Source organism: Sinohyriopsis cumingii, unplaced genomic scaffold, assembly GCF_028554795.1.
Source record: "Sinohyriopsis cumingii isolate HCF-2022 unplaced genomic scaffold, ASM2855479v2 utg000043l, whole genome shotgun sequence".
In the NCBI taxonomy this organism is placed as follows: domain Eukaryota; kingdom Metazoa; phylum Mollusca; class Bivalvia; order Unionida; family Unionidae; genus Sinohyriopsis; species Sinohyriopsis cumingii.
In genome coordinates this window covers 384,906-411,082 of record NW_028315864.1, presented here as the reverse complement: position 1 = coordinate 411,082, position 26,177 = coordinate 384,906, and the positions used below count along the sequence as shown (strand labels likewise).

General features: G+C 34.3%; 1 protein-coding gene across 1 annotated transcript in view; it reads left to right on the top strand.

Moving 5' to 3' along the window:
• Window positions 1–26,016, top strand: part of LOC149774984 (sialin-like) — a 142,979-nt gene extending 116,963 nt beyond the window's left edge. Inside the window, exons 7-13 of the mRNA XM_089944572.1 lie at window positions 3,449–3,538; window positions 12,155–12,288; window positions 16,108–16,257; window positions 17,764–17,896; window positions 19,905–20,050; window positions 21,955–22,047; window positions 23,242–26,016. Of these exons, the coding sequence (XP_089800698.1) occupies window positions 3,449–3,538; window positions 12,155–12,288; window positions 16,108–16,257; window positions 17,764–17,896; window positions 19,905–20,050; window positions 21,955–22,047; window positions 23,242–23,403 (908 nt within the window). The 3' untranslated portion in view covers window positions 23,404–26,016. The remainder of the gene's footprint in view (window positions 1–3,448; window positions 3,539–12,154; window positions 12,289–16,107; window positions 16,258–17,763; window positions 17,897–19,904; window positions 20,051–21,954; window positions 22,048–23,241) is intronic.
• The last annotated feature ends 161 nt before the right edge of the window (window positions 26,017–26,177 follow it).

The following is a 26,177-nucleotide window of genomic DNA, read 5'->3' as shown; positions in this document are numbered from 1 at the left end:
GGTCAGGTAGTAGGTACATTGTATTCAGTGATTTTACAAATCTGTCAGAAAGCACAAAGGATCACTGGTAAGTTAAAAAATTTACAAGAGTAACACTTGGCAGATGTGTACATTATACATTAACTCAGCAGCACATTGTTAAAATGAAATGTAGCAAAATTGAAAATATATACTAAGGAGCACACGTCCCAAAACTAATTTAGAGTAAATATATTGATTTGTAAATAGTGGTAATTGTCTGAAGACTTAGCCCTGTGAAAATGAGAGGGATGAAATGGGGGTTCTTTATAGAGAAATCATTCAATTTTGAGGACACCTTTGATATTTATATCAAGAATCTTGATGTGGTCGATGTGAACTGTTATCACAATGAAATCTCACAAGCTTGATATATTTATATTTAAAATTATCACAATGAAATCACACAAGCTTGATATATTTATATTTAAAATTATCACAATGAAATCACACAAGCTTGATATATTTATATTTAAAATTATCACAATGAAATCGCACAAGCTTGATATATTTATATTTAAAATTATCACAATGAAATCACACAGACTTGACATATTTATATTTAAAATTATCACAATGAAATCGCACAGACTTGACATATTTAGATTTAAAATTATCGCAATGAAATCACACAGTCTTGTCATATTTATATTTAAAATTATCGCAATGAAATCACACAGGCTTGACATATTTATATTTAAAATTATCACAATCAAATCACACAGACTTGACTTATTTATATTTAAAATTACCACAATCAAATCACACAGACTTGACATATTTATATTTAAAATTATCACAATCAAATCACACAGACTTGACATATTTATATTTAAAATTATCACAATGAAATCATACAGGCTTGACATATTTATATTTAAAATTATCACAATCAAATCACACAGACTTGACATATTTATATTTAAAATTATCACAATGAAATCATACAGGCTTGACATATTTATATTTAAAATTATCACAATGAGATCACACAGGCTTGACATATTTAAAGACTAAGTAGTCATATGGAGCATATATTCAAACTATTCATGAAGTTCTGATTGTTACCCTTACTGTTATCACTTGCAAAGGGCTTTTGGCCTATAAAATACCAGGTTGAAAAGTCCACAAAATCATCACATAGTTGTGAACACATTTGACTGAATTTAATATGGCAATGGAAACAATGTAATAATCATTGGCTTTAGAATTTGCTATGAGCTGATAGTCATATTAGATATAAGTATAGACTGGGGTACTCCATTCATTCAGAGAGTGCATATGAAATGAAACATACTAAAATTTGCATCTATGGGTGATTAACTCCACACTGCAAATTCCTTCTTTGGCTCCCAAGTTGACATGAAAAGCCCTAAACGAAAAACATGCATCACTGTAAATAATGTCCGCTGATGATTCAAATATTCTATAGCTGATGAATATGCATCCACAGAAAGGTCAGAGTTCTTGTAATAATTCCAGGTTAGTATACATTCTATTGAAAATAGTGTCCTTATGTTCTGATCTTCAGGACAAATTCTCTGATTAAATATAGATGAAAATGTATTGCAGCAAATAAGCTATGCATATAACACATTTTCTGTAAAATTATTTTTGTCATTTGTTTATAATATTCATTATATGCTTTAATTCTAAAACATGTATACCTTCCAATATTAGACATTTTTTTTCTTCCAAAAATTATTATTTTTCAGTAATAAACTTAAAGAGTACAAAGAAATGGATATGACAAACTGCATGAATTATGTAATTCTAGAAGATATTGAAATTGTTAGCCCAGGAAAGAGACATGTGTAATCACCAGTGAGATAACTAAACAGCAGTTTACAACACATTTCTTAATTCTCGTGTCAAATATCTGTATAACTCTTGCTTGTGTATGGTGAGAGACTTTTATGTAAATTTATAAACTTTTCTTTGAAAATCAGAATTAGTTTATTCAAATTTTATTGCTGCACAATATATTGCGCACCTTTATGGAAAAACCTTAGTGAATGTATGAAAAGAAAATTAGCTCTTGGTTATGATATGGTCTTTGTTTACTATTATGCTTTCCATTATGGACTGTGCCACTGTCATGTTTGTATACTATAATGTATTTAGTTCTGAAGAACTAATTAGAAAGTATGTGTTTTCAACGATAACAAGAATATCTAATAATAAGAATTTTATCTTGAAATCTATTTGGAACTATGACATTTGTTTTAATTCTCAGATTATAGACTGACGGAAAAAATTATTCTCTAAACCTCTTACATTGTTTTGTTCATAACAATGACAGACACATTTTGTTGTTGTTGTGGGTTTAGTATCATTTTTCAGTACATGAAATGCTGTACATGGTGGCCAGTATATCTGCTAGCAGAATAACCCATGGAAACTGACCCAAGGGAAGCTACCAGCAACCTTTCTCATGTTGGCACACATCCTGTAGTTGTCAATGTGTTTGTTAATATGCATGAAGGTTTGGGTCATGTTTTTTTATTTGCTTGTAGGTCCCATGATGGATTTTCATTATACGTTAGGTTAATCAAATGTTAAAGGAAGACACTTCCATCTGCAACATGCTGGTATGCTTGCTCAACCTGTTGACCTCAGGGTCAAGGGTACATCTTGTACAGCGATACATTCAGGCCCTGTTGTTATGTAACAGCCATGTAATCCATAGAAATTTGTACCTTATAAAATAAAAAAAATCACTGTATATGTATCTAGAAGGACAGGAAGTAAATATCCAAAGGTAACTATGGAATAAATCATAATGAGATTTTAGCAACACCTTTGCAAGGAAGATGATTGCAATGTAGATTGATATCTCAGTACACTCTTGTCTCATGTTTGCAGGTATCTGTTATTTTATTACAATATCGTTAATGGAAATTTACTGTAATTGTCTGTGATTTTCATACACTTTGTAATGATGTGGGGGAAGGGAAAGGAAAAATACTTGGCTGAAATATGGCTAAAATTATCATATCATTCTTAAATACAACAATTAAAGTTTCAAAATAATTTCAATTTGTATGGTTTGAGTGCATCAAGCAAACTAGAGGCAATGCAAAATTACAATAAATTATAGCGCATTTAGAGACAATAAATGTAGATACTTTGGTGGAGAGTATAGCTTGTCCAGTTTTATTATGGCTATGGATTGCATTTGATTAACAGGACTTGACTGTATACATAAAATCATGAAATTTTAAATAACAATGAGATTAAATATGTAAGTGACATGAAATTTCATGACTGCATTAAATTTGACATTTTCATGACATACATTTGGCAAATAAATGATCACACATACACACAAGGACATATTGTATTATTGCAGATTTAGTTTCCTCTCTAAATTGAAGAAAATTGCATACTTCCTATCAATTTGTGGTTTACAGAATATCAATTGTTTCAGGTTCCTATGTTGGCACTGTGATATCTCTCCCTGTGTCAGGAGCCCTGGCTGACAGTAGAGCAGGCTGGCCAGCCATATTCTATGTATTTGGTAATTATATATATGTTAGACAAAGCAAAACACATTAAAATGATTACTCTTAAGGTATTGAGGTCAGTCTTATAGTAAAAACAATTACCTTTTTACATATATAGTTGCAGCTAATATGAATATTCCATATAATGGGTAACTGGTAAAATAACCTTTATTAGTCTAGTCATCTGTTACAATTTCTGAACAAATATAAGTGAAATAGTTGTTGTGCAAAAATAGTCCTGCAACAAACCAACTGATGATATCATTAAGAAAATATACCTGTTCTAGTTTGCGATTAAAACACAAATTTATCTTTTTGTAGATATTTTAAAAATGCAAGCTCCCCATAAGGTTACTAAATAATATCCAGTGTGTATTGAGGGTATGGACAGAGCAAATTTACTTTCATTGTTGAATCAGGATACTGGGAGAATTGTGCATTCATTGTAGACTGTGAAGTTTTTCGTTATCATAATGGCCATGTCTTCCATTTACCAATCGTTCATCACTGAATTTTTGCATGCAATGTTTATGTGTGTGCAGGACCTGAAAATTATTGCAGCCTGAGGTCCTGGACTGACTATGATTTTAGCTGCAGACAATTCATACGTAAGCAGCACTAGCCAATCAGACCTTTAATATTTCTAAGTTTTGTTAAATTTAAGACAGTGAGCTATTTAATCCTTAAAACATCTGAAAAGAGTTATTAACCCTTTACCTCATACAAGCATCTTTGAACGCCTCTACTCCATTCGCATGGAAGCGCCTTTTGATGCCTCTACAAGGTTCGCATAGAAGCGCCTTTTGACGCCTGCTGTAAACATCAGCCATTTTGAGCTAGTTTTCGTAGCGCCACCTTCGGGGAAAACCCCCCTATTACATACTACATTCATTTCTGCGAATGACAATTACGTCAGATCACGTGGTCGCTATTCGTGCACTGGTCGATATCTGCTATTTAAAGTAACTGGGTCATAATCTCCAGTCTCCAAAATGGCAGCCGCGGATTTCATTCAGTACGTACGAAGTTTTCACGCTTAGAATAACAACCACAAAAGATTCAATAAATTAGGTAAAGTCTCTGATATTGATGTAGACAGCAATTAGTTTTTATAAATTATCAAATTCAGGTGACTTAGTGATATAGACGCACACGAAAACCTTGTAAATTTAGAGTATCGGAAATGGCAGCTATGGTTGGTCACGCGGCCTCACGGACATGATGGTGAACGAGTTCTCTCAAGATTTTGAAGCACATAAAAAAATTCTTCTGTGGAAAATAATTACACAGCTATAACAATCGGACTTTACTCTCAAATTTTTCCACATATAATATATATGTACCAAAAATGTAAAATGGTTAAAATTGTTGTTAAACGTAACATACACTAAACTGCTTAACAGTTCACAGGCAGGATTTCATTCAGTACTTACGAAGTTTTCACGATTAGAATCACAACCATAATAACCAAAAATAATTACACAGCTATAACAATCGGACTTTACTCTTGAATTTTTCCACATATAATAGATGTCTACCTAAAACGTAAAATGGTTAAAAACGTAAAACCACTACATTGCTTAACAATTCACAGGCATGCCTATGTGGATGCGGTCTGCTAGGTAACAGGTGTTCTATTTATAGCATGCTGCACTTTGTCACTATGTTCTATGAGGTAAAGGGTTAAAGTGCACTGATACAAGTGGTAGTTGGTCAGTATTGAGCAACTGGTTTTGTAGAATTTGACTGGAAATCTGCAAAGCATGAAATCCGCTGATTATGTTACCAGTCCAACCTTAATCTTTGTGAATCAAGCGTTTGTCAGTTCATGACCATTGCTAGACCTAAGCAGAAAATAGGATCGGATTACTGTATGTTGAAATTCTGCGAGTTTGTTTAAATATGGCTGAAAGCAAGACTCAGCCATGGGGAGTTCATCTGTTACATCTGCTTTTAACGTCTCATGTCCATAAAGGATGGAAATTATTATAACCATAAATGTGATCAGACTTACCAGGATCAGTGGGAATAGGTTTGGCCATGCGTTTATTATTATGAGATTTAATTTATTATATTTTCAGCATGTATGGCTTACTCAAGGTTAGTCAGTCCTTCAAGTGCCTTATTCAAAGCACATCCAATTTTATAACTGTTCCATTGATAGCATACAAAACAAGCAAACATCATATTACTTACACCAGTCTGGATGTTGATGGTAAATAAATATATCCTGTCTCCATCATCAAGTCCCTGATTCCCTGAGCCTATACAATGCTGATTACACACCGAGTTGTTCAGATTTTCAGAGGGACCAGAACTAGTTAATATCTGTCTTAATGAGATCACAGCATGTTGTATGCATTTTGACACATACTGTACACTCTGGGTGTACGGGAGTGTATTGAAGGGATAACACCTCTGGTGGGAGAACATTTGCACCTCCTTTGGGGTAGCTCACTCACCTTTGGTCCCCACATGCATTCAGCTCTCACCTGTGGCTCCAAGAAGCTGTAACATGAGCAGCAGCCACACCCCAGTAAACCACTTCGACTGGCAGGCTAAACCAGGTGAGGGTAGCCAATGGGATTTAAACCATCAGTACCTGATGGGACTGACCGTTGGTTGGCCTGTTTGCGACATAAGGGAATGCCAAAAACCACATCCTTGTCTCTCCCATCTCAAACCCAACAGCTTGGGCAGTGGATGCCCTATCATTGGATTGGACCAATCTGAACTCATACACCAACCCCCCCATCACCTCTAATTCCAAAGTGATACAGAAAGCAAGGGAATCAGCCTGTAGTATCATCCTCATTGCATCACTCCATTGGGAGGAATTGTGGATTAACTACCTCATCATTCTTGCATCTGAAACCCCGTGGAATTGGGTTTTCCTTCATCTATTCATATAAGCATGATGGCAGTTGTTTTATCCTTATCCAGAGCCCTGAACCTGCATGTCTGGATCATCTCAAACAGGCCCACAAAATTCAACATTTTTTCAACCAGTCATGGAGAGAATTGCTCAAGAGTGATGGCCCTCCACTTCGAAAGTGTATGAAGTCCATGGTACAGTTTCACCCAGTGCTTCACAAACGAACATATCTTTTCTTTCCAGGCATAGATATCACGGATAGCTAATTGCTCCACTGGCTCTTCAAAGTGAGCAAGCTAGTGCCAGGTATGATCCAAGGTTAGCGATCCACGATCAGCAACACCTTTCATAATCACCAGAGAGAGGATAATGGACAAACCCATGACTTATCCAACCTTCTCACCAACTTTATGTATACATGGCCAGAAACATTAACCCTAGGTCCAAAGCGGAACCTATCTTGGCTAATAACCTGGCTGGATAAGACATCTTTAGAACCATTTTCCATGGCATCTCTGGCATTCCATTTCTTTCAAGACCTGCTTCCTCAAGGCATTAGCAACTGCATGCAGAATTCTTGAAATACTTGCCTTATCAGCAGACCTGATTTACATGCAAATTCAGACAAGACAGGTCAGTCTTATTCAAAACTGCATCCTCTTTCATTGCAGAGAACCGCCTCTCTTCCACAGGTAGGTAAACTTTTGTCACGAACCCTCTGTCTCCTTTGGACACATCAACTAAAGGCCACCTACAAGAACCAGTCCAAGCTTTTAGGTGATTCGTTAATATGAACAAAGCCTTCAGTGTGTTGAGAGAGAGATCACCTCTGTCTATTTCTCATAACAGGACAGAAATATTGATCAGAACAGAATATCGTGTGCTGGAGTAAGGGAGTTATCGCTCTGCATACAACTCCAACTCATTGAACTTTTACACACTTTGGCTTATGAGGTTTGAGTAGTTGCCACGAACCTAGCATCAGACTGGAACTGTTTGCTAACCGACATCAGTCAGGCTCTAGGATGGAGATTGGAGTCCACATTCTCTTGCTTTTATCTCCAAGAACTGTCATCCCAGAGAGGCCAATTCGATATGTTAGGACCTTTATCTGCACCTCAATAGGTCTCCCTTCTAGATTGATCAACAGCTTCTTAAGACGTGGCTTCACAACTTTTGCTGGATTTGGGAGGGTGGGGGACATTTTTTTCCCTTTTGAATTGTCACCCCAACAGATGGAGTCTTCTCCAGTCAGGTTACCTAGAAGCTGTCTCAATACCTTAAGGGAGCAGAGATGGTATCTCCAGGGTAAGGGGAGGTACCTCCCTCCACCTCTAACCTATTCTCCTTAGTTAAGATTGGGTAATGTATTCAAAGAAGAAACCAATTTTTCCTAGTTAAATGTTTCTTCGAAAATATTTAGCCAATCATAATACACATACACCCTCCCAGACTTCCTGCAGTTATATCCATAGGGAGTGTGCCCTCCGCTCCAGTAATAACTGGGATATTCTTACACTGTGCCACTAAGTATTGTAAGGGGAACTCGCTGTGCCCAATGTCAAATATGTCAGCATACAACTTTTAGCTTCCTTTAGCTAAAAATAGTATCTGGGAGGACTGGATTCATGAGGGCCTAAGGTATATTGATTGGGTAAGTATTTTCAAAGAAATATATTTTACAAGGAAAATTGGTTTCTTTGTGAAATTTATTCACTGTATTTGTTTGAGTGGTCCTACAGCCTTCAGTGTTGAATCCTATTTCATTAATCCAATCAGCAGATTGATTAAATAGATTATTGAGTATTTTACCGTTTATTTTGTATCATCATGCAGCCTTCACATATGTTGTATATTTTAGTGTTTTTATGAATTAAAGCAATATGAATTACATTAATAGTTTCTGAATAAAATACATTTTTATTATTATATACCCATTGTTGTTGCAAAACTTGATATCTGACATTTTATGATTCACATTGAAAAGTACAGTAGATTAATTTATTTCTCATATTTGCAATACTGGAATACAAAGAAGCTCATCTGTTTCTTATACATACATGACAACAGAACCAAATTTAATACACCACTCCCTCGATAACTCGAGCCCTGATAACTCGCAAACCCACTTATAATGCAGGGTCAGCCATGGATCCCATTTTTTAAACCAGAAAATGTCAAAAATGTATCACTAATTGTTGAACTTGAAGAAAATAGTGATCCAAATTGGTAATAGAAACTTTGATAACTCGTTCATTTTATCATCAAAAACGGTAGATAGGACCTGAAAATTTTAATCAACATTATGAAAAATCAATTTTTAAAAAGAAGTCATATAACCTGTTATATTTTCTTTTCAAATGACATTCTTAGTACACCATAATTAATAATATTCAAGGACATTTCAGTCAATGAAAATGTCACTTACACTTAGTGGAGACACTAATAAATAAATACCATTTAAATAAAAAAATTATCAATTGCAATGTGTCTTCTTTTAATTAAATGTAACATGTGTCAATCTACTGTAACAGCAATGCCTGTGAGCGTTTCTTTGAGAACCTAATTAAGTGCCCACCATGTTTTAATATCGTTCTAGGGGAAGCATTTTGTTGTATTGTTGCACTAAATAAAACGCTGGAAACCTTTTATATTATCACGGTAATTACATCTTTTGAATCAAAGAAAGGAGGTGGAATTTTAAAAAAGTTAAAAGACATGCAAATCTTACATGCTTAAGAAACAGCGGCTCCGGTCATATGTTGGATAACTCATTTAATTTGATCAATTGAACACTGATAAATTTTATTGTGTGCGTAATCTAATTAAACTACCTTAAATTCACCATCTCAGTCATAACTGTGATTAAAGATAGCAAGGCAACCAAGCAAAATGAGTACTTCGTAAAATAAAGAGCTTCGTTTCACAGATACAGACCATTGTGGAAAAAACAAGCTCCTGAGAATTCCTGAAATCGCACATAGAGATATCCTAAAGGATGATAAAAAGTTTCACTATTACTTGCAGTGAAATCACGGCATCGATATTTTACTAATTGAAAAATACAAAAATTTTGTTTCGACGTAGATGATTGTCTCATGAAATAAATGTTGAGTGTTTTTGATAAAAAGGAATCTTGTTTGGTAGTGTATCAACAGTTAGTCTGGTTCCTTGCTTCATAGACTCCTACTTTCGCAAAATACTACTGTGCATCATTCCAGGAAGCAGACTAATCAACAAAACAAAATGCCATGACATAATACATGAATGTATTGCTCCGGTGGCCTAGTGGTTAGAGTGTTCGCCTCGGATGTGGGAGGTTGTGGGTTCGATCCCCAGCCGAGTCATACCAAAGACTTACAAAAATGGTACTAACAGCTGCCTTGCTTGGTGCTCAACATTAAGAAGCTAGTGTCAGGACTGGTCGGCCTGGTGTCAGGATAATGTGACTGGGTGGGACATTGTGCTACATGTCTGCAGCATGATGCCCCAGTGCTAGACATCACTATAAACTGCCACAGTGCAGACATCGTAGCGATATGACTGAAAAATTGTTAAAGCTATGTTAAAAATTCCAATCACGCGCACACATACACGAATGTTTTCGTGATCTGTGTTACAGTAGGTTGTTGAAACCAGTTGCAATCATGTTGTCGATCTTTCAGATATTGGACATTTTGAAAATAAATGTAATTTATAGAGAATAACAAACAACTTCACCGAAAAAGGCGCTTTACTGACAATTTCTCGACTTGATAATAAAACAAGGATTCAGCCATTTAAAAGCCCAGTCCCCCCAACCCAGAAGTTGTATGGATGTCTAGCAGGTTTTTTGGCGGTTCCTTGGTAATTCATACCCTCACTTATAGTGCTGTCTGTGTTTTTGGACCCTGATGTACGGGGGTTATTGAGGGAGAGGTGTATAACTAACTAATATCATGTCACTAACAGTAAGTGCTGGTTATACTTCACATATGCAGCATCATTAGAGACCGAACATTTCATTTTCAGGAGGGAGGGGAGGAGAGGATTATTTTTCTTCTAACTGAAGATAATTTTTTTCAACTGATTGAGTGCAGATAATCTGGTACTTAAAAATGCACCATCTTGAATTAGGTGGTAGAAATGTTGGATAAAATTCCACACATCATGTGCATTTTTACGATCTGATAGAAATTATGGATGACCAGCGGCAGATAGTTTTCAGTGGTCATGCATTAGCAGAAAAAAACTTGAAATTTAAGCAGACCAAGTAAATCTTGTGTTGCACAGAATAATGATTTCAGTGATTAAACAACAGCTTGCATATAATTAATTTAGAACCTATTGCAACAAACATTTATGGTAATTAGTGTATTTCCCATTTTAGGCCTCTGTAGGACAAAGTTGGCTTTAACCCTTTATTGATCGGATTGTGTATCAATCCATCAATCCATCCATCCATCCATCCATCCAAAGACATCCACATCACAAGTTTGCTTAGAATTCAGAAAAATTTATTATATGATCATTTACAGTCTATTACATGGCAGATATGCAGTCAGTCTATTACATTTAGAATTAATAAAAATTTGATACGCATATTTGATTTAAATTTTTGGACGAAAGAAAATGGTCGTGCAGAAATTGTTTAAAACTTTATATACAATATTAGCATAATAAACAAAGATATATACAATCTGTTCTTCTTAATCCAGTACACATTTTGCCTTTAAAAATGCTGGATTAAGTCGTGTCAAACTGAGGTAAATTTTTCATCTTGTCATTAAATTGTTCCCATTCTGATGTCATATTAAGGTAAAAGTTGGATAAATCATCGATTTGATACCTTGTAAAATTGTCTGATAATTTTCTGGATTTAGGGCTAAATTCCAGTCACAATAATTATTAAACTTTTTCAAGATGAAAACCTTGGTATTCAGTAACTTTGAGTAGAATAAAGTTAGACTCATATAACTTTCTGAATCTTCTAAACTTGGTTTATGATACAGATTTCCAAGATCTGCTTTGGAAAACACAGTCATTATGAAAACAATATGTTTTTTTTGTGGTGCATTAATCTGTATTAATCTGTATACTTTGAGATAAAGCTCAGATGATTTTTGTTTAATGTTGTTTTGCAAAATTTCCATTGTTTCAAAAGCTGTTACGTGGTGAAACAAAAGTGAAAAGACAACTAGAAAGGATACTCCAATATGACAGTAAAATGTGCTGCATCAGACTGTCTTTCTCCTGACTTGTCAGTAAAATGTGCTGCATCAGACTGTCTTTCTCCTGACTAGTCAGTAAAATGTGCTCTTTCAGACTGTCTTTCTCCTGACTAGTCAGTAAAATGTGCTGCATCGGACTGTCTTTCTCCTGACTAGTCAGTAAAATGTGCTCCATCAGACTGTCCTTCTCCTGACTAGTCAGTAAAATGTGTCCCATCTGATTGTTTTTCTCCTGACTAGTCAGTAAAATGTGATCCATCAGACTGTCTTTCTCCTGACTAGTCAGTAAAATGTGTCCCATCCAATTGTTTTTCTCCTCACTAGTCCATAATATTTGCTGCATTAGATTGTCTTTCTCCTGACTAGTCCATAGTATTTGCTGCATTAAATTGTGTTTCTCCTGACTAGTCCATAATATTCGCTGCATTAGATTGTCTTTCTCCTAACTAGTTTCTTACATTGACATTCCTGAGCTATCATATGTATAATGGATAGAAGATGGAATAGCAAAGGCATACAGTATATAATGCTTTTTATTTGATTAGGCTCAATAGCAGTCTTGTGGTTCCTATTATGGTGCTTCATTGTGTCTGAGTCCCCAGCCATGCACCCAACTATCAGCAATCAAGAACTGGAGTACATACAGGGCAGTATCGGCTACACAGATGAACAGACTCAGGTTTGTAGTTTTCTCCCTTGATGTGTATTCCAACTTGAGAAAAAGATTTGCACCATATTTCTTCAGTTTATTAAAGGACCTAAAATGATGGGAAAATTGATTAAACTGGTGCTACTTCATGCTTCACCATGGTAAATCCCATGCTTTCTATTGCATATCAACTCCCTCTGTGTCCCTCCAGATGTCATAACCCAAAAGATATTAATGTAACATGTAAAAATGTTTCCTAAAAATAAGCAATGTTTATAATTTTGACTTTGACTACCTACAAGGGACTCTGAGGCATTTTCTTATAAAATTATACCCCTCTTGGATATGGTCATGAGCAGCATAGATACCACATTTAGTGCATTTCCAGATGGACCAATAGATGGACACAGTATTACAATATCTTGTCACATTGAAGCATTATGATATTTTGAGACATTAGAGGTGCAAAGCCAGTACTTTGATGGTGAGTATGGAAGGTACAATAAAATAAAATACTGTTATGTCACTTGTATTTCATGACAATCTGTAGAAATAGAGAAACATTTAGTTTCTTATAGTAGAGTACTTCTGTACACTAGTACTGATATTAGTACCACTGCTTCTTGGACTGTGGTACTAATATGAGAAAATGTATATCAACAGAGCACATTTTTGACATGTTCCATATGGAAAAAATTAAATAGCCCTCTTAATTAATGCCAGAATTGCTGCCATATTAGTTCAGCTAATAACTACCTCATTTTTTTCATGTGCCATATAAGGACATTGCTGCCTTTTTTGGAAACATACACAAATCATAAAAAGTATTGTATGCATTGAATAACTTATTCTAAAATATCCAAATATAGCATAGCAAGCCATATTTAGAAAAAGAATTACACTGAAAATCTTCTGTTATCTGTCATGATGGACAAGTTATGGTTAGCATCAACATGCCAATATAATTTACCTGATATAGGCTTAATAACTTTATCATTTGCCATTTTTCCTTAGAAACATAACTATAATTAGGTAGTAGATTTTAACTACAGTCATCTTTTTGTCTTTTACAATAGTTTTATTTGCTCCATTGTAAGGTATAGGATCAGATAATGAAGCCTCGACCATGTTGAGGCTAGGCCATCCTAGCTAACACTGTACACCTGCTGTGAATTTAGGATAATTATCATCCACAAATCTATTATATCAGTGAAGTTAAGTGTTGGTATAATCAATAACCATGCCTAGATAATTCATCTAATGCAAGCAGTGGTGGCATCTTGAATTGATTCTGTCTGTATGGACATCCCAGGAAGTTTCATGGCATGAATTATGCAAAAACAACCTGACATAGGCACAATAAAACTTGGAACTGATGATGACTGATTACATTTTCAAAATTTGAAGCAGAATTGTTTCCATTTACTGCTTTTAAACTTTTGTGAACATTTTTTTCCATTTATTATTTTTTAACATTTGTGAACATTTTTTTATGACAACATTGTTTGCGTGATTGTGCAAATAAAACATTTTATGTGGGAGAAAATGAAATTTGTATAAATTTGTATATGCATATGTCAATGACCTCATTGCAATATGTACTTGCTTATAAGTTGTCCAGCTGTAAACATACACCCTTATCTGACATCCAAAAATGCACCAGAAGATCAGTGTCTGTGTTGTTTGTTCTACTGATTACTCCTAACAAACTGCATAGACCCAGATCTGCTGTTGCATATTGCACTGGCAGACCAGGATGTATGTTGTTTGTTCTACAGATTACACCTAACAAACTGCATAGACCCAGATCGGTCAGTACATATATGTGATGGCAGATATGGGTCTATGCAGTGTACAGTTGGACTCAACTTATAAGCAAGCATATACTGTAGACACTGATGCCATTTATATCATTTAGTAGGTTTTGGGACTTGTGAGGGGACTTGCAGTTACCTTCCTCAGTAGGGGTATGTGTGTTTTTGTGTGTATGTGTAATTTGGATTTTTAACGTATCTTTAACAATTTTTCAGTCATATCGCTACAATGTCTGCATTGTGGCAGTTTATAGTGATGTCTAGCACTGGGGCATCATGCCGCAGACATGTAGCATGATGTTCCACCCAGTCTCATTATCCTGACACCAGGCTGACCAGTCCTAAGTCTTAATGTTGAGTGCCAAGCAAGGCAGCTGTTAGTACTATTTGTATAAGTCTTTGGTATGACTCAGCCAGGGATCAAACCCACAACCTCCTGCATCCAAGGCGGATGCTCTAACCACTAGGCCTTCGGAGCAGTCATATGTTTTTGAATCAGAACTTAGCTCTTTCTTTTTACTTTCTTTTGAGGATTCATTTTTTGGGACCATTCCAGAAAGTTTCTATATATTGTATGTTTAAATTTTAATAGCACAATCCCAGGTCTAAACATTTTAAAAATAGGATAGCAATAGAGGGTTATTCCATGAAGTGAAGAATAAATAAACTTTGAAGCTACATTTAATTTTTTAAAAGTTGTGATATATTCTTTAGCATTGGTTTTCATTGGATATGAGTATATCACCACTTTGAGGTGTGTCGGTTGTACAAGATTTGCTTTTATTTTCATTCCTCTACATGTGTGATATAGTTTGTTCAAATGATAAAGTCGTGTGCAGGTGTTGACAATTCATTTCCAAATTCAAAATGTCAAGCAAAAGTGTTCAGCATTTGAGTGAATTTTTCTTTCACTTGCTGAGTTGGGGGAGTACAGATTCTTGGCTTACCAGTGTTTTACTTAAGTTTTCCATTTGTTTTGATCAAGCTCATACAAGTGCTTTGCTATCTTCAGTGCTAATAAACACTTACCAGAAGAAGAGCAGACTGGTTTCAGTTTCTGATTAGTTATGACAATCAAATTAGTTTGTTAACATTATAAGTTTTGATTATTTATGTAAGAGATGGTTGAAGAAGAGTCTATTCTGGATACACCAATCCAACTCATTTACACTGTAAAAGATGTCATTATGCTTACGATGTCATGATAGTCTCCAATCTTTCTTATGGTTTTAGTCCTGAAATGACAAAAGTTGATGGTACTCTGGGTGGCCAAGTAGTAAAGCACTTGCCTTTATCAACCACTGTCATGTCACCTCTGTTTGCGTGGGTTCAAGGCTTGGGCTTAGCCAGTGTGGGTGTATGAGAAAGCTTACCAGTCGCTTGGTGATTATTGCCAGGGTTGTTGGTTATTAACAGGGTTTTCCCAGGTTCTTCCATCACCAATTATATTTGCCACAATGCATAGCCTATCACATGCTTAAAAATAGCATTAAAACTACAACAACACCAACAACAAATGTTTCCAGCTTCTAAACAAATTCTTTTTTTGTAAACTAATTCTTTTCCAATCACATAAAAAAAACCTGAAAATATTATATATTCCTAAAGTTATGTTTATAATGATGATTCACCTTCTTGTTTTTCCAACACTATTTCCTAGTCAGAAATGAGAAAACATTATTCATCATATGGGTTGGGATATGTTTTGTAATTCCCATGATCAGCATCAAAATTTGTCATCAGAAATAAAAAGAGTCTTGATCCTGCAATTAAATTATACCTTCTGGTGGCATTTCATATGTGTTCGTATGGGATCGGAAATTCCAGCAATCAGGATCAGAACTTTTTTAACAAGAACTAAAAGGAGCCACAAGTTCACAAGTTCAGATTATGAACAAGTCTTCTAATAAAAGATTACTAGTCAAGGTCCAGTCATTGTACATCCAAGCTATGCAGCAATAGCCAAGAGTGATGGCTAAGTTGCACTTAAGTGAATGTTTATGAGGAATAAGTTATATTTGATAATTTATTTTAGAATATAAAGCCTCCGTGGTGTTCTATTCTGACATCACCTGCTGTGTGGGCCATTGTTGCTGCTCATGTTGCTGAGAACTGGGGATTCTACACCTGGTTGACAGAGTTACCCACATTTATGAAGCATGTTCTCAACTTCAGCTTGTCACAGGTATAAGAATTCAACTCTATAAAAATGCTCCTGACACTTTTTTGCTTTTCAGATGATAGTTGGTTTCACACATAGAAGTTAATAAATAGATATTTATGATCTTGAATTCAAAATTGTAGCGTTTTGAATTTAACAATAATTTTGACTGTACATTGAGGAGCAATAGCCCTATCATAGTTATCATTTTTCTGTCCATCTGTTTATCTGTCCATCTATCTGTATGTCTATTCATTCACACAACTTGTAACCAGCAGTCTTTGTAACCCTTACACATAACTGGATGCCATTTGATAATTGAATGTGATGTGCCTCTTCAAGGTATCATCTTCTCAGGTCTAACTTTGACAGTTATTGCCCTTTTTATATCACTGTTCAATCTCCACTATAGCAGACCTTGTAAGGGGTGTTCCATTTAAACATACATAGTACCCAGGGAAAGCAGTGTTTTGAAAATATATGCCAGGGTACTTTGATTTCACCTAGTTCATAAGAAAACTCTAAATTGCATATATGGGTAAGTATCACACATTAAAAGTGCCTTCCCTGGGTCCCAGGTATGTTTAACTGGAACAGCCCTAGCCGAAAGCTCAGGAAACGTTTAACATATTTAGATGCAATTTCGTGTGTACATTGTCTCATAGACCTAGATGTTGTATTGAGGAGACTTGAAGGAATTGAATTTCAGGCATTCCATGTCATCATTTAGAAGTGTCATTGAGACCCAGTGGAGCAGATTTTAGTGGTCAGATCCTTTTGCAATGTACCCAGAAATAATAGCTTATGTTTTAGTGAGGCAACATTTTGTCATCACTTTTGTATGCTATTGTGTATATTATAAATAAGATTGGTAAGCCACACAGCCTGCATACTGTATTTTCTAGAACACTGAACTTGACCGCATATCATTTGGTTTCAAATTCTTTATCAATTGATCTAAAAGCTTTTGAATTTTGCAAACTTAGTGTGTTTGTTATGTTTTTAATGCCAAATTTGACTCGTGTTTCACTTTTATGACATATTTGACTACAGCCGGAATATGAACAATATTGATAGAGGCCTATTTTCAACAACACCAATGATGTATACCAAGAACTTGACAGATTTTCTTCTTGCATTGTATTCCCATGTATTTTGCACAAACCCACCAATTCTGCAGGTGATCTAATATGTGAATTTTTTTTTTTTAAATTAGTACCTGATGGGGCATTTAACATTGAAAGGTAATCTCATGAGGCCTGTAATTAGAATATTTGATATAGTAGGAGATGGTCTTATGGCCTTTACAGCTGAGGCCTGTAATTAGAATATTTGATATAGCAGGAGATGGCCTTATGGCCTTTACAGCTGAGAAAATCTGATACAGCAATTTTGGCGAAAACAGTTTTTATAGTTTAGAGTTGGGTTTACCATCATGAATGAGATTGTTGTAGTAAATTCTGTTATGTTATCAGTATTTATTTTTAGTAGCTCATTATTAATACTAAAATGAATTTTTTGTTTCAATAGAGTGGGTTCCTGACTGCCTTACCCTACCTAGTCATGGCAATCGTAGTGATGACCAGTGGTCAATTAGCGGACTCACTTCGAAGCAAGATAAAGGTCTCCACCGAAAGGATTAGGAAAATATTTACCAGTGGAGGTAGATACACAGTTGTAATTGAATTAATTAATGTTTCATTTGAAATTTATCCATAAGTATGTTTCTTCTCAAAGACAATTTCAAATTTTTGAAATTGAGAATTTTGTCATAGCAGAATAGACCCTTTTCAGCAGATAATTTGGCATAGTTTTTTCATTGTAACCCAAGTTGCAGACCAAACCAGTTTATCTTAGATAAATTTGATAGCATGTGAAAATATCTCCTCAGTGACAAAATATTTCAGTATTTTTATGTAAGGTCTTGTGACTTGAAAACTAATTAGGGCCCCACTCATTAAAGTGAACCCTATAGTAATCATGCTGTTTTTCCATCCATCTGTCCTACCTGCCTGTCTGTTAGGTTTCTGCAAGATAATTTGACAGGAAATTGTTGGATTTTCCCCAAATACAGTATGTCAGTTTATATTGAAACTTTGATTAAGCTTGATTTCCAGCATTCCACAGCATCATTTAAATGACTTATGCCCCCTGATTCCCTGTCCTTCTGACTTTGGTTTCTGCAGCATCATGTTACAAAGGATTATTAGATTTGAACCAGATTTGTCAGGCATGTTTATACTGATGTGACATTAAATGAGTTATGACCACAGATAGCCTTTTTCTCAGTTTATGGCATTGGTAAGCACATTTAAGCAGCTGGGGCCTTTTGTGGTGTACGTATTGCTGAACTGCAATGTCAGCACATGTCCTCATTTTTATAATATATAAATCACACAAAGAAAATAAGCACAACAGATCCAGTTTACATTCAAAGTTATCAACAATTATAACTATTCAGAATAAACTTCATTTCTTTTGAACAGTAGATGGGGGACCCTTTAACCTTTAAACATAGCTCCTTCTAACCTAACACACTATTTGGCATTTTCAGTTTGATATTTACAGCTCTTATTTCTACATAATAACTCAATAAACCAAAGGTTTATTATTTGTGTTTGCAGTTCAAATCTGTATTCTGTACATATTTTTTTCTCTCAGTATTTGTCTTTACTGCTATCTGCCTCTTTTTCTCTTTTATTAATTTCCCTGATGATTACCTAAGTTACATGCCTAAATCCTTGTTACACCTACAAGTATTTGTTTTTTTAATTATTTATTAATTGTCACTTTATCTCTTATTTTCATTTTATTTGGAAACAAAATCAAAGCATACTTTATCAGATTTTTTAGAAATATTATACTCACTATGGAGATAATCTTTTAACTAGTTTGTGTCTTGGAGTGCCCAAAAAAAGTTTGAAACCTTTAAAATAAACTTAAAAGAACCTTAAAGTTTCAAAATTAAATTTCACTCTGACCCTGATTTAATATCAACAAAACATGAAAAAAATTACATTTTGAAGATTTTTCTCTTTAATATACCTTTAACAAAGAAATCACTGATAACAAATTAAAACCTTGAAGAAACAAACGTAAAAGAACCTTAAAATTTTTAAATTGAATTTCACTTCTGACTCTGATTTAATATCAACAAAAGCATGAAAAAAATTACATTTTGAAGATTTTCTCTTTAATATACCTTTAATAAAGAAATTACTGATAACGAATTAAAACTTAGAATTTTTTATGGCAACTTGATAGAACAGCATTTACAGGATTGCTTTGCAATAATGCAGACCCTGAATCGTTCTTAGTTTCCAGTACTTTAAAGTTGAGAGGTTACCAGTTCAGTATAAGCAGTACCTGCAAAGTTTTCAAGTCTGTTCCACCTCCACGGTTACCACAGACAGTGTAATATGATTCATAAACAGCCTGATGTGGAAAGTTTTGTAAACAGTGCCAGAGAGATGAAGTCTGAAACTGATGGAAAACCATATTCTTTCTGTATTCACTGCTCTTGCCCCCTTAACATCCTTCTGGCACTCTGGTGTCCTTAAATTGAAATTAACCAACCACCCCAAAAAATCTTCAAGATTTAGTCACTCGAGACTAAAAATCAACATCCTTATATATATATATCATTATCATTAACCTATCTTGTTTTTCAGCTTTCCTCTGTCAGTTGGTTTTCATGATTGCAGCAGGTTTCACACGGACAGCAGTTGCTTGTATAACCAGTTTGACCTTGGCAGTGGGATTTGGAGGGTTTGCCTGGGGAGGGTTTAGTGTCAATCATCTGGATATAGCGCCACAGGTATAATCATTTTCTGAAAAGAAAACAATAATAATGTTAGTGATAAATGGTAATAATGACAACAGTATCAGGAGACTCATAGGCCACATGCCAGGAACAACAGAAGGTAAAAGTCCTATGATCTGACCAGAGAGTGTAGGAACGTATTGTAAGTGCCAGCATAGATTGTACATTTAGTGGTGGGAGCACTAGGAGTAATACCATAGACTTGAAGGCTGTCAGCTAAATCAAGGAATGGCACTAAAACCAGACCTGCTTAAGAAATCACTACTTTTGGAAAAAGTATGGATATTTTGTTACAAGTCTGGGATCATAAACTAAGTAGCAGAAAAAGCAAAACAAACTTGAGTAACATATAACAAATAATTTATTTTCCTATAATATATGGTATAAATTTAAAAGGAACTTAGAGTATTGTGAACTCACAAATAATCCATTCTGCCACAAGCCCAAAATTACTGTATTCCAAATGAAAATATACCAGTGGTTTTCCAAATGAATTCCAATCTTGAAAGTGCTGATGTAAAGATTGGTTTTGAATGTGCTGATATACCATTTGGCTTGATGTATCACAATGATATAAATCAGAATTCTTTGAATGAGTCCTCAATAATCAAAAAATAGTGTTTCAGTCCAAAGTTTAATGAGCACTGTAATTCCAGTGAATAATTTGAATAAATAATTCCTCTCAAAATGTAATGGAACACAACTAAAATTGATTCCACCAAAGACTAATCTTAAAATAGGGATGAATAACTTTTGTTCATCAGAACCTTACATAAAAAACTAAGACCCAATAAGATGACCAGGATGTGTGTCATTTTTCCATCAAATTCATTATAAAAAATTCACTTCTAGAATCTTCTAAGGTTATATTCAAGACTAGATCTTGAATTAAACCCAGTGGTGAATATCACATCACGGTTATTTTTCAAGTGTCAGGTTAGACATTGTCAATGTTATTTTTTTATTTACAGGACTTACCATAAAATTTACTTTGCAAGTTGTAATGATTTTGTATTTGCAAAGTTGTGAAAAGATTGGACATATGAATTTTAAAAGCAGAAACAACAATCAGTATGGCATAAAAAGGAACCCAATCTATTTTGGAGTCAACAGGTATAAGGTCCTGGTCACTGTAACTTAAAGAAGAAAAATGGTTTTCTCACAAATATTTGAGTTCTCCATCATCTTAGATTACCAAACCTTCACAATTATGAAAACTTTAATGTTTTAACTTTAAAGTAAATACAATCTCTATAATTTATGTGTTCAAGATAAATTCGCCCTCATGAACTCATTTGGGGATGTGCGTTACATCAAAATAGTGTACATTGGCTACTTTTATTGTTAATACTTGACAGCAATATGAAAGTTTGAGTACATCAGTTTTTGATATTAGTCAGGGTGTAATATCATAATTGGGATTTTTATGGGATTGTTTAAACATGATTGCTATCACTTTTGATATGGAATTAATCAAAATATGTTTTTGATGCCATGCATTAAATATATTAATTATATTGATTCGAGTTATTTGAGAAATGCTAATTTTTCTTGTGAAAATAAAATCTCATGCATGATATTAAACCCAGAAGGATTAAAATGATTACTTGTGGATACAGTGAGATTGTTTCATTTATCAACATTTAGTCGAGAGACAGTTACAATTATGCATGTGCATGTCTGAATCTTACATTGGTATATATAAGCATCAGCATTTCCCAGTTTTTTTTTATATTTCTGAAGGTCATCTCTGTTATATAAGCATTTAGATGTAAACTTGTTCCCAAACTAAACCAGATATATAGTGCACTTCTATGTACAAATTACATACTTCAGTATCACTTATCAGCTCCCATTCCTTTTGCATAAAGTTATTCCATAGTACTATTTGATTTCAGTATGCCAGCATTTTGATGGGGATTTCAAACACTTTTGCAACTCTTCCTGGAATTATAAGCCCAGGTCTGACAAGCCTAATTGTTGAAGATAAGGTAAGGTCACACTGTATGGAATCTCTCTTTCTCACTTTCTGTCTCTTTCTCTCTCACTTTGGGATCATCCATTTGGCTTAAGGTTTCCAGAAAGCTGAAACTTTTCAAAACCTAATGACTGTAATATTGGAAGGACTTCATCTTTTGAAGGCATCAAGGAGGTGAAGTAGAAATGGTCATTCATTGTTTTGTCATGCTGTTAGAGACATCAGAGAGAAGTAAAGATGTTTTTTTTTATTATTTGATTTTAATGCAGTGACATGTAAAATATACTACTTAAATAATGTCTTATTTTATTATGCGGTTGACTCAGTAGGATCACACTAGCTGGCCCCTTTTTTGTCAAACCTAGCTGAAACACAGTTTGCAAACATTTCCTTGATCAAAAGGGAAGATTTTAGTCTGAGGATTCAGAATGTATAATCATTATTATTACATATTTTTTTTAAACATAAATTATACACCAGATTATCCCAAAAGGAGGTTTTTAAACTGACAATTGGCAGTGTAGCGTGATATGCAATATCAGTGTTTGAGCGCAGCTGATATTTCAGTTTTACTCTTGTCAAACTAGCCAAAACTGGCTTAATCATATCTACCTGTCTGACTACATATATATATGTGTGTACGTATATATATGTATGCATATATATGACTCTGCCTAGACACATTAGAGGTTTGAGTGACCATTACAGGCGTTGAAAAGATTTAAGAAGATAATATGATTGTGTTCAGATTAAATTAAACGTTTACAATATAGTTGTTAAATTATCATACAAGTATCACTCAGTTTGTACACCTGTGAAACATGGTTTTGTATGTCAAATACTTTGCACAGTTTCCTGTACAAGGCATCTATGGGAAACTAGATACAGATTGGAAGAAAGTGAATGTGAGATGGTCTACATCAGGGCTACAAATTCCCATGAATTCAGTCCCTTTTGATGGAAGGGGAATCAAGTTTTCTTAACAAACTGGAATTTATGAGTCAGATACAGATACAGATGCCAAAACTCAGAATTTGGGGTTTGGTTTCTTGTGGGGAAAAGATCACAAAATGTTTTCATATCTTTGCACTTGATTGATTATCAAGGGCCTTTTAGGCATTATAAAGCTATGGTGAATCAAAAACATATATTTAATGTGCGGAATGTATAATTGTAAAATTGTAAAATATTGTCAATTATTTTACAGAGTAATCCAGGCCAATGGCAGATAGTGTTCTTCCTGGCAGCAGGTATATATTTGGTTGGAGCTGTCATCTATGGAATATTTGCTTCTGGCAACAGACAGAAATGGGCTGAGGTTCCCACTGGATACATTCCTCATAGAACTGAAGTAGAGCATGTACACTGAGCTGTGCATAACATATCTATTGATCACCAGCAGGATGCTTTGTAACCCTTGTGCAGTGGTAACAGGTGGGGACCCATTTGGAACACCTTATGGTTTAATGTGAAGAGAATGACACCTCATTGTGATTGTCAGAACTAGATGTCAAGAACTAGATTACAAATGTCAAGGCCATTTTCTGCCAGTTTGATGCATTAAGTGCCACCATTTTGTTCTGGTACATACAGGATAATTGCTCACAAAGTTCACTCTCACTTTCCTGTACAAGTTGAACTGTTCTGAGATGATGTAGTAGATATATGGCCCAGTTACTTGTTAGATCACATCATTTGTTTGTGTATTTATTATCAAAGATGTGTACCTGTACAAGTTGTTTCCATTATTCATAATTTTAAATTCTGCATGCTTTCAACTTGACGCTTTTCTGACTTTTATGATACGATAATGTTGTTGTGTTAATTATTGCAACTAGATCTGGTGATATATGCTCTTGGCATATATTAGCACATTGGGTGTTATGATGGGCACATTTCCATGAAATCCATGCATATTTCTACAATCACGTATAACATTCACTTTGGCCAGTACAGAAAATCATGAGGTGTTCTGAATGGAAGGTCACCCTGATGAATTGCTACCTCATGTCTCTGCACCAAAGTAGTTCATGAGTTATTAGCCCTTTTAGTGTCGAAAGCGGTATGCCTTATCAGGGGTTATCACAGTAGCATCATTCGCATGATACTGTTTTCTTTGCTTTATGACATACAAGCATCAAAATAATTACCTAATTAAACAAAATATATCCTTGCCAGTTGTACTTTGCTCAAATATGCCAAACTTGTTTTTATTTTTGTTTAACAGCTAAAGATAACTTTTTATTTTGTTGAAGCGACTATACTTTGTTGAATTACATATCCTGTGTTCACTGCCAAGAGGCTTTTAGAGGTAGTATTGTTCACACACTGCTTCATATTTTGCCTTTCTGAAACATTACTGGAAAATCATGCATTTTACATGGGAATCTCTTGTTGTGGTTTTGTGGTTACGATCAGCTTATTTTCGTCAGTGCTTAAATGTGTGGATTGATAAGGAGGCATTTTGTCTCTACATAAGTACCATTACTCACTGGGTTTCGAAATCCATGTTATTTAGCAACAATAAAATCCCATTTTAAACATTGGTGTCCCACAAAACACTGAGAATTTACAGTATATCATTTATCTTTTTAACAGATTTTGTTTTTAAATTGTAATGGTGTTCATTTAAACAAAACAGAAATATTGTAAATATTGAAAGAAAACCTATATTTTTAGGGAAGAAGTATTTTTTAAATTAGTGGAATAATGAAATACAAGTACTATTATCACCAAAATAATAGGATCAGATTTAACCAGATCAGAAATTTTATGCGTTGTGAATTTTATTAATTTCCTAGGCAAAAGTTTTATTTTTTATTTTTAGATAATGATGTTTTAATTGTTACTTACATTTTGTAGGTATGGTTCTGATGGTGAAATGTAATTCATTTCAAACAGAAAATGAATGAAAAGAGATTTTTTTTCTTGACAGACAAAACCCATCATTCATTGGGTGTTTAAATCTGTGGTTCGTATTAAACAGAAAATACATGAAAATTGGTACCCCACAAATAAAAGTGCATTCTCAGTATCTGTTGTAGTAAAACTCATCATAATCAAAACTTGTAATTAAATTATGTTATCAATGTGTTCAATAAAATTAGTTAGCAGAAAATATTGTTGCTTGTGTAAAATAAAATGTTTGATATTATGCCTCTGTTATTGCCTTGCCAGTGAAGTTAGGATTTTATCAATGTTGTGCACATTTATTATTGTGTTTTTGTTCCTTAACCACTAAATATTTTGTGACATATAATCTAAATCCCATTAAAGGGGTAACATTATTTATCTCCCCATGAGGCTCTTGCCAAGTGGAGAGACAAACAATGTAACCCTGTGACTGTGATTTCCTAGTCATGGTACAAATACCAACAGAAATTATTTTTCTCACCCATTGTATTCAGGTTAAATTAAATATCCCAGCATTTTTAGAAAATAGTTAGCAGATTCAACACATACAGTATTTATCAGGTCCTTTTATTGCCTATTACTGTATATAAAGGTCATCAGGTCTTGTAATATCTTATGAAAACCTGAATAATTGTCTAAGTAGAATCTAACTATATATGCTGATTTTAGAGAAGAAGAAAAGTAAAGAAAAAAAGTTATAAATATGATGTGTTAGAAGTATTGCACAATGAGAATGTGGAGTAATGTGCTAATGTTTGTAAATGCTGCACGTTAATGCTAATATGGTAATAAGGGCAATTAGGTAACCTATTGACCCTAAGTACACAAGTTCCACACATGAGGAAAAAGAAAAATAAATATTTGATTACTGGATTATCACATTTAATTAATGGATATCATTTGAAAATAACAATCAGTAATTAATATCTTTTATAATGTTAACTTTTAATTTTCATCAGTTCTAATATGGTAGGCAAAAGTGTGATTCTGTGCAGTGCAATACTGGGTACACAGTTTAGATGAAGTGTGTAGTGACTGTGAGAAGATTTCTAATACATGAATCTTGGAAATTTATTAATTTAATTGCAATGCCTGACCAGGAAATGAGGCAGGCATTGCATTTACTAGTGCCATGATACACTACATAGAAATCTTGTGGAATGACATGTCTACTAATGAATGAACCACTCTGATTGGTAAGCACAGGATTTTTTATTTGCAATCACATTA